At 42.8% G+C, this 10,024-nt stretch overlaps 1 protein-coding gene across 1 annotated transcript; it reads right to left on the bottom strand.

Annotated features, from left to right (window-relative positions):
* Positions 1–1,743: 1,743 nt before the first annotated feature.
* On the bottom strand, positions 1,744–10,024 carry CUNH1orf52 (chromosome unknown C1orf52 homolog). Its single transcript, XM_070007487.1, has 3 exons — positions 9,721–10,024; positions 8,870–9,068; positions 1,744–2,177 (listed from the first exon to the last, which is right to left on the bottom strand). Exons 1-3 carry the CDS (start codon positions 9,997–9,999, stop codon positions 2,104–2,106), a joined length of 552 nt encoding a protein of 183 aa, XP_069863588.1. The 5' UTR covers positions 10,000–10,024; the 3' UTR covers positions 1,744–2,103.

Here is a 10,024-nt window from a genome sequence, read left to right on the forward strand (position 1 = left end):
CTGAGATAGAGGGCTATGGAAATCCATTTCCTGGTCTGGGTACTTTGCTGTTTAAGAAAACATAAGCAGGTACATTTACCCATGTTTGGATTGTATTTTGAAAAGAAAGCCAGTGAGACATAAATGACTGGAACACAATGATCCAAATAGGTAGCCTCCTTGCGGGGCACTGGCCAGTTAAGATAGCCATGGTTTGTGCTGATACAGATACATATCTGCTAGCAGTGTTTAAAAAACTAGTTTGGGTGACTTACTGAAGAATAAAATGTGTACCCTCTCAAAAAAAAACCCACCACCACCACCAAACCCTCCCCCCCCAACAAAGGTGGTATTTGCTCTCCCATTTCTAGAAAAGTTCAAGGTATCACGAGGATGAACTAGTGAGCTCTTATTCTGTTATAATCTATCAGTTGAGCCAATGGGTAGGTAGTAAACAGATTAGGGAGACCTCATATGAACAAGCTGTACTTCCAGCTACGCAGGAGGTGTAGGACAGAGGAGTGCAGTCAAAGGCTGGTCCAGGCAAAATGCACAAGACATTATCTGAAAAACAACTGAAACACAATTAAAGAAAATGGGGAATGGTCGAAGGATGCCTGCCTAGCAAGCAAGAGGCCTGAGTTTTCCAATACTATAAAAAATGTAGTGCTGGGCACAGGTGGTTCACAACTCTAATCCTAACTACTCAGGAGGCTGAGATCTAAGGATCGTGGTTTGAAGCCAGCCCTAGCAGGAAAGTCTGACTCATCTCCAATTAACTGCCAGAAAACTGGAAGTGGCACTGTGACTCAAGTGTTAGAGCACTAGCCTTGGGCAGAGAGGCTCAGGGGCAGTACCTAGTTCAAGACCCACAACTAACCAAGGCCCTCCCCCCCATCATTTTCATTTCAATATGCAGTGTCCTATAATTCTGTCTTAAAAGCACAAGCATCATGGAAAGAGAGTTTACTTCAGAATGCTATAAATAATTCCATTGAATTTTATACTATAGAACTCACATCAGATTACATCTAAGTACCCCGTGCTAATTTTATTATTATATGCAAAACAGTAAAATAGCTGGGCAAAGAAAACACACAGAAATAGGGCTGCTAGATAAAATACAAGTTGCTCAGGAAGAATAGGCCCTGGGTTCAATCCCCAAACAAGATTAAATCTGAATGTCAGATAACTTTAAATACAAGTATATTTCAAACACGATATACAGTAAAACACTGTCAATCTGAAAGTCAGGCTAACTCTGTAGAAGAACCCTTTCTTCAGTCTATTTAAAAGGAAAATGAAGGAGTAATCACAACATAAGGCACCTACAGTAAGAACAGTCACACAGAGAAGGCAAAGATCTCCATCACAACCACCTAAGAATACATGGAAGAGATGGCAACTAATGTAATTCTTCAAAATTCACTACATATGGATCCATGGACAGGTGGTTAAATGTGTTTGGAATTCACATGTCCTGATTTAATTACATATCACTCACTAGTGATGTAGCCTTGGACAAGTTATTCAAGTTAGTATGTTCAAGGAAGACGATAATACAGGCACAAAACACCTGGAACCTAAAGAAGCATTCCCTGTGTGGTAAATCCCTATAACAACTTACAATTTCATAGGGTGAGAAGGATACTTGTCACAGACAAATATTCAAATGTTTATATAATACAGTAATAGAGATATTGAATAATTTTATTTCCATGATCTATTTACACTGTACAAACACTGATGAAAAGCACCCACGAGTTCACAGTACAATATATTTACTTTAAAAATATATTCCTTTATAAAAGGTTCATAGAACACGGGCAGGTCAATATGTGACACAACTCTTAAAGCATGTCACTGATTCTGTGATACATAACAAGAATGCTTCCAAGTCCAGTCAATTTCACAATCACAGGTCACCACTGGAGTTTTAAATACATAGGTTTTAAATTAAAGCAAAACAGAACAAAAGAATTCTACAGCGGAAAATTCTGAGGCAATACTTATTAGTTCATAATTTTCAGAAATATTTGTCATAATCCACAATTTCAATTTAATCTGTTCAACAACACATTTGAACAAGTTTAGCAGTCCAGAAATTAATTCTTGTCATGGTTTTTACTTTTTCTTCTTTGCCGGTTCTCCTGCTTCTACTTTGCGCTTCTTAGCAGTATGCTCATCTTTTTCATCATCTTAAAATAGGAAAGAATTTTAATGAGTACTTTTCAAAAACCAAACATGGAAAATAGTAAAGTTTCATTAATTTTATACCCAAAATATCCCTCATCAACTCAGTATACCAATAAAAACAAAAATAATTTTTAGAATTATGATATTAAATGTATGTAAAATCAAGCAATATTTACTCAACTGTAGCAATATGAAATTTACTAATTGACCCTTTAGGCTCGATTAAGTTGCTTAAAATAAGTGTAGGGCAAGGTGACAGTGCAGTGGCTCGTTCTTGTAATCCCAGCAACTCAGATTATGATAGGGAAGACTGCGGTTTGAGGCTAGACCAAGCAAAAAGTTAACAAGCTAGCTGTTAGTTGTTTTTTTTTTAAGTTTAATAATCAATAAGTCAGGTGTGGTGGTGCACACCTGTGATCTCAGCATGGAAAACCTGGCAAAAATGCCAGATACTCTTGGAAAAATAACCAAAGCAAAAAAAGGGACAAGAGCATGCTCCAGTGGTAGAATGCCTTGTCCCAAATCACAAGACCCTGAGTTCAGAACCCAGTGCTACCCCTACATGTTATTTTAAAAATTATTTTATTTCTATGAAAATCACAGTTGTGGGCTGGGAAGGTGGCTCAGTGGTAGAGTACTTGCCTTGCATGCCTGAGGCCCTGGGTTCGATTCCTCAGCACCACATAAGCAAAAAGAAAAAAGCCGGAAGTGGTGCTGTGGCTCAAGTGGTAGAGCGCTAGCCTTGAGCTGAAGAGCTGAGGGACAGAGCCCAGGCGCAGAATTCAGGCCCCACGACTGGACACCCCTCCCCCCCCAAAAAAGAAAAAGAAAATCACAGTTGTGCCCAAACAGTTGCTCTCTCAAACTCTACAGTATTTACATTGCATATATTTAAATATAATCTATACTTTTCAAGAATAGAGCACATTGCTTTCTTTTTCCAGTAAGTATCAATTGGATCATGACACCACTTAAGTGGTTACCGTCTTTTTACTTTTCAATCTTTTCTTTTCTTGGGCTTGAACTCTGGGCCTGGGCGCTGTCCCTCAGCTCTTCGGCTCAAGGCTAGCACTCTACTACTTGAGCCACAGAGCCACTTCCGACTTTTTCTGCTTATGTGGTGCTTAGGCATCAAACCCAGGGCCTCATGCATGAAAGGCACTCTATCACTGAGCCAACTTCCCAGCCCACTTTTCAATCTTTCTCACCTCCTAAATCAACTGCTCTCTCCCCAAATCCTTGTGTATTAAGTACTCAGCCAGGTGCAGAAGGGTCATGCCTGTTTCTGAGGATCACAGCTCAAAGCTAACCTGGGGCAGGAAAGTCTGTGAGACTCTTTTATCTTTAGCTACCAGAGCAGAGCTGTAGCTTCAAGTGATAGAGCTCTAGCCTTGAGGACAACAGCTCTGGGACAACACTCAGGCTCTGAGTTCAAGCTCTAGGACTGGCATATAGGTAGAATAATGTAGAAGACACTATACTTTTTAAAATTTGAGCAAGGATTTATTTTAGTACATCAGGTATACAGAAATAGAAGAGAAACATTTTCTGCTCCCCTTGTAGGAAATGAGAATGACTCAAAATGTTAAAATTTTAAGGGTACAAAGTTATTTTGAGCCTGTTATAAATTGTAGCTCTTAATACAAATATACATATATACTCCACCATTTAAGTCACTTTACCAGCTCTTTTCTTTGAGGTAGTATCTCAATTTGCTCCTAGCTTCCTATTTGTGCTTCTTTGTATGGCTGGGTTGACAAATGCATGGCACTACACTCAGCCACTGGACAAAGTTAAGAGCCTAGCAGACTTTTTCTCAGCCTGGAATTACAACCCTCCCTCCTTCCCTACCTACCCACATTTGCCTCTCAAGTAGCTAGGATTATGACTTGAACCCAGCTTCAGTCTTGGTTTTCTGAGTTTAATTATCAAGTTTGTCCTGAATTTGTTAGGAATGGTGATATATTGAAATTACTTTCTAAATCTACTACAAAGGTATTAACTTACATGGAAAAGATGATCTGAGATACTTCTGCTTTAATTCTATCACATATTTCAAGTACATTTATTGATAACAAAACCACAAACTAATGAGGTTGAAAACTAACTTCCTATCAGTGATTTGTGCAGAACTAATGCCACCTAGTGTCCTATTAAGGTACTGACTTACTATTGGCAGAAAAAATAATTACTCTATGCCATATAGAGTAAGACATGGATACTGTAAAATACTATTACAGAGTGCAGATACTAGTACAAAGAACCATTTTTTCTATTACAGAAAAACAACTGTTTCCACAATGGTAATCCAAGATATATAAGCTTCAACTTATCAGTATGAATGTTCTAATTTTTTTTTGGTGCTGGTCCTGGGACTTGAACTCAGGTCCTGGGTGTTGTCCCTGAAATTTTTTGCTCAAGGCCATACTGCTCTACCAGCTGAGTCACAATTCCATTTCCCATTTTTGGTGCTTAATTGGAGATTAAGAGTCTCATGGATGTTCCTGGTTTTGAACCACAATCCTAAAAAGTCAGTTTCCAGAGTAGTTGGGATTACAGGTGTGAGTCACTGGTGCCCAGTAAATGAAATTTTTAAAAAGTGAAATAAGTAAAAATTACTAGCTACATACCTAGACTTTTATAGTTAACGTCACCAAAGCTACTCATACTATCTTATTTATCTACTCAAACTGTCTTACTATATCCATATTTCATAGCCATTAAATAGAAGTTCTGATAAGCAGGAGTCAATAATTAATTCCCAGATCCTCCGCTAACGTTTCTGCTCCCAGCCTCCCACCCCCCCAACGGCAGCAAATGTACAGGCAAGGCAAAATAAAACTAACTTGATAATCTAAAACACAATTTGCTGAGCATCTGTGGCTCCGGTCTATAATCTTAACTACTCAGGAGGGGGATATCTGAGTATGGTGGTTCAAAGCCAACTGGGCAGAAAATTGTGAGACTTAGCTCTAATCACAGAAAATGCTGAAAGTGGCACTGTGGCTCAAGTGGTAGAGTACTAGTCTTGAGCAAAAAGAGCCCAGGGATAATGTCTATACCCAGAGTTCAAGCCCCGGGACTGGCAAAAAAATAAAAACAAAAACAAACCCCAAAACAGCCCCCCCCCAATTTAAGAATATGAAATTTCTTACATGTGATTCTTCATAAATGATAAGTAAATAAATCCAGTGGCTAAAAATTTTTTCAAGGAAATCGAGATTTCTAGTGACTTGGTGGACATGATATGGAGTTTTTAGTGGTAACAATTACTTGAAAAAAAGGAAGCTATTGTTACAAATGAAGAGAGCCAATACCAGTACCAGAACTGAAGAATTTAGAATTATCCAGCTTTATATGGCCAAAGCTTGTGTTTTTGTCTTTTCTGCTTACATTCACATTCAATGGAGGACCATCACATGATCAGAACAGAAATGATCTGTGTCAGCAGCAGCAGCATTAGCCATCACTTACGTAAAATTATTTTCAACTAAATTCAAAAGTTCAAGAAGACAATGCTCAACTTTTTTGGCATATAATCCACAAAGGACAAAGCTATATAAATGTACCAGCATACAGCAATCTAGTTTAAATATATGTCCAGTGTGTCTTCACTGCCATTTTTCCTAGGAGAGCTTTTATCTCAAACATTCTAGCTTATAAAACATCAAGAAACCAAACTTCAGCTTGCTAAGGCAAATTCCTTTTAAAATGCTGCATTTGAAACCCTGTACTACGGAGCTGGGAAGGTGGCTCAGTGGTAGAGTGCTTGCCTTGCATGCATGAAGCTTTGAGTTGATTCCTCAGCACTACATAAGCAGAAAAAACCAGAAGAGGCACTGTGGCTCAAGTGGTAGAGTGCTAGCCTCAAGCTGAAGGACAGTGCCCAGGCCCAGAGTTCAAGCCCAGGACTGGCAAAAAATAAAATAAAATAAAATAAAGAAAAAAAGAAACCCTGTTTGTAGCTGTTTGAATTTAGATAAAATTTAAAAGGATAAAATTAGATAATATATAAGATTGTTTTCTCGGGCTGGGAAGGTGGCTCAGTGGTAGAGCGCTTGCCTTGCATGCATGAGGCCCTGGGTTCGATTCCTCAGCACCACATAAGCAAAAAGAAAAAAGCCAGAAGTGGTGTTGTGGCTCAAGTGGTAGAGCGCTAGCCTTGAGCTGAAGAGCTGAGGGACAGTGCCCAGGCCCAGATTCAGGCCCCACGACTGGACCCAAAAAAAAAAAAAAGATTGTTTTCTCTTCTGTAAAATAGTAATAATCAGTGGGAGAAACAGAAAAGATCCAAAACTGGTTAAGCACTCTTGCCAGTTAGTTGCATTTTAAAAACAAAAAAATAGCAAGCAAAACCTATCTCTAAGTAAAGGGGGCTAAATATAAGTAGCCTTAAATTATGTGAAGACCAGAATTCTGCTTAAAAGGCATATATTTTCTAAAAATGGTAGAGTCTAAATCACTAAGTCAAGTCATACAATAAATACTTACGAGGCATTAGTAACTACAACAACATACAGAAGATCAGGATCCTGCTGTTGATGTTCATAAAAGACACAGATTGATGAAAAAATAATCACACAGGTGGTAAATGAAGCAAGCAGTATTAGCACACATAACATATAAAGCAGTAAACTAAGCCAGGTGCTGGTGGCACATGCCTATGCTACTCAGGAGGCTGAGATCTGAGGATCGAAGTTCAAAGCCAGCCCAGGCAGAAAAAATCCATGAGACTCATATCCAATTAACCACCAGAAAACTGGAAGTGGTGCTGTGGCTCAAGTGGTAGAGTCCTTGCCTTGAGCTGAAGAGCTGAGGGCCAGGGCTCAGGCCCAGAGTCCAAGCCCCATGACCCACAAAAAAAAAAAAAAAAAAAAAGGAGTAAATTACTAGAGATTACATAGAGATTTTTCCTTTTGACTTGGATTTTAAAAGATGAATTTACTAGCTACAGGAAGAAGACATTTCAGATCAAGAAGCAATATACATCAAATGTCAGCACCATTTATTTATTCGGTTCCAAAAGATCTTATAAAGTAATAAAGGGAAGAAGGGACCTTAAAAATAATGGTGAGGGGCTGGGATGGTGGCTCAGTGGTAGAGCGCTTGCCTTGCATGCTTGAGGCCGTGGGTTCAATTCCTCAGCACCACATAAGCAAAAAAGAAAAAAGCCGGAAGTGGTGCTGTGACTCAAGTGGAAGAGCTGAGGGATAGCGCCCAGGCCCAGAGTTCAGGTTCACAGGTGCCTGTGGCTCATGCCTGTGATCCTAGCAACTAAGGAGACTGAGATCTGAACATCACGGTTCGAGGCCAGCCCAGGGAACAAAAGACTTTGAGACTCTTATCTCCAATTAACCATCGAAAAGCCAGAAGTAGAGCTATGGCTCAAGTGGTAGAACACCAGGCTGGAGTAAAAATGAACAGGGACAGTGCCCCAGGCTCTGAGTTGAAGCCTTAATACTGGTATTATATACATACATACATAAATACATACAGATATAATATGGTGATGAGAGAAGCAGGGCCTATCACAGAAAGATCTCACTCCATTCTGCTGCTGATGCTCAAGGCAATCAAGTTCGAATCAGATCTAACTATCAGAAACAATACTAGCTGCAATGTGAAGAACTGGGAAGGAGATAACAATTTGAAGGCAAAAATTACTGTGGCAGTACACCTAAGAGATGAAATGACACTATAAACACAGGTAAGAGAACTAAATCATTCTCTCTCTCTCTCTGTGATGGTACACAGGACCTCCTGCCTGCTAAGCAAGAGAACTAAATCTCCCTCCCTTCCTCCTCCTCCCCCCTCTGATGGTACATTGGACCTCCTGCCTGCTAATAAGCAAGAGTCACAACTCTGGGGCTGGGAAGGTGGCTCAGTGGTAGAGTGCTTGCTTTGCATGCATGAGGCCCTGGGTTCCATTCCTCAGCACCATATAATCAGAAAAAGCCAGAAGTGGTGCTGTGGCTCAAGAGGTAGAGTGCTAGCCTTGAGCTGAAGAGCTGAGGGACAACTCCCAAGCCCAGAGTTCAGACCCCGCCACAAAAAGACCAAAATTAACACCTCCAGCTCCTTGCATTGGCTACTTTTGAGTTAGTCTTACTTTATGCCCAGGCCAGCTTGGGCTATCATCTTTCTAACCATTCCCCCTTGTCACTGGGGATGTGAAGAGCAAGCTGTGCCCAGACACTGTGCTTCCTCCGTAATTGGGGTAACAGGTGCAAGCCATCGTGTCTAGCCATTGGGTGAGAGGGAGTCTCTAGCATTTCTCTTGCCAGGTTCTGGCCTCAAACTAAGATTCCCCAATCTTGACCTCCCAAGCGGCAAGGACTACAGGCCTGTACCACCCCTGCCTGACTCCTCATTACTTTCTTGTTACTATGCAGTAATGCTCAGTTAAATCAAATTGAGCCCACTAATTTTAGTTTTGAAACAGACAGCTTCCATACAAACAGAACCCTTCAGCACTTCACAGCTGTAGTCACAAGCAGCCACGCATTAATCGCACTGTTCGAATAATAAGGCACTACAAATCACATTAAACGACTGGCTAGACTTCACTGTAAAACAGAATATGATCTTTCTCATGAACAGGCCTGAAAGTATTCATTTATGAAGTACCTCATTCTTTCTTTTTATGTCCCTCACAAGGACCACAACTCCTACAAGACAGCCTGGCCATCCTTACCTGATTCCACCGTCTCCTCCCCTTCAGGGAGAAGCCTAGCTTTCTTAGCATTCTGTGGGGCATCGTCACCATTGTCCTCATATATGTTGGACCATTTTATTGCCATATCCAGCTCTGGAGGTGGGGCTCTCTTCTCGGTAGTGTAGGTTTCCGGAGGAGGTACATAGTTTGATTTCCATACTCTGAATTCCTTGGGAGGCTGTTAATTAAGCACAGTAAGACGCCCGGTGACGAACCGAGGTTCTTAGGATGTGTATGAGCACATGCACCTCCCTGCCGTTCGCTTAGGGTTCTGGCTTTTTTGGCTCTTTATTTCCTTCCAGGTTTAAGGCACAGTTATTATTATCATCATCATCATTTTTTTTTCCACGAAAACCACAATAATTCTGTTCAGTGATAAGTCAAAGGGCTCCCTATGGGAAGAAAGCTAATAACTTTTTAGTTACCAAAGAAGAATCCAGTCCCAGACATTAGGCCGAGGCTGACCCCTTCAGGAGGCTGCAGCAGACACTGTCCGGGAGGCAGCACGGCAGGCACGTTCGGCGTCAAAGGGGAGGGGTCTCGGGGAGCAGCTGCAGCGGGGGAGGGGGCGGGGGAGTCACCACCGTTAGTCCGCGCCCCGCCGGCGGGGGGGGGGGGGCACCGAGCGCGGGGGCGGGAGGCTCTCCTCGCAGGGGGCGGGGCTGCGGGTCCAGACTGACACCCACCAGGTGGGGGGGGATCGGGGCTCCCCAGGGGCTGGAGGGGGGCGGAGCGGCGGGGGGGGTGGCTGCGTGTGCGGGGTGGGCGGCGGCCCCCGGGACGCGGTCTGGAGGCGGGGTCACGGTCGGGGGGCCGGGGCCGGGCCTCACCTCCTCGGGCGCCTTCACCACGCGCCTCTCCCAGTCGATCTGCTTGTTGAGCGGGTTGTAGAGGAAGGCGGGGCGGGCCACGCTGCGGAACAGCTCCTCGGGCCCCGGCAGGCGCTTCTCCGCCCGGCTGCCGCCGCCGCCGCCCGCGGACTTCGCCGGATCCGAGGTCTGGCGGCTTGTCTCCTCCGGCTCGCTGGGATCCTCCTCGCTCGAGGACTCCGAGCTGCTGCTCCCGTAAGCCGCAAAGTAGCTCAGGGGATCCTTCTCCTCCGCGGCCATGACGGCGGCGCGCGACGACCCCGGA

This window comes from Dipodomys merriami, unplaced genomic scaffold (genome assembly GCF_024711535.1).
Source record: "Dipodomys merriami isolate MVZ:Mamm:240054 unplaced genomic scaffold, mDipMer1.0.p SCAF_7, whole genome shotgun sequence".
Lineage (NCBI taxonomy): Eukaryota > Metazoa > Chordata > Mammalia > Rodentia > Heteromyidae > Dipodomys > Dipodomys merriami.

Excerpts from the sequence above, each read along its gene's own strand:
- CUNH1orf52 (XM_070007487.1), bottom strand. The coding sequence starts at position 9,999 with ATGGCCGCGGAGGAGAAGGATCCCCTGAGCTACTTTGCGGCTTACGGG. Across the intron at positions 9,069-9,720 it reads TGGTGAAGGCGCCCGAGGAG|CCTCCCAAGGAATTCAGAGT; the intron begins GTGAGGCCCGGC and ends CTTAATTAACAG. Across the intron at positions 2,178-8,869 it reads GGAGGAGACGGTGGAATCAG|ATGATGAAAAAGATGAGCAT; the intron begins GTAAGGATGGCC and ends TCCTATTTTAAG.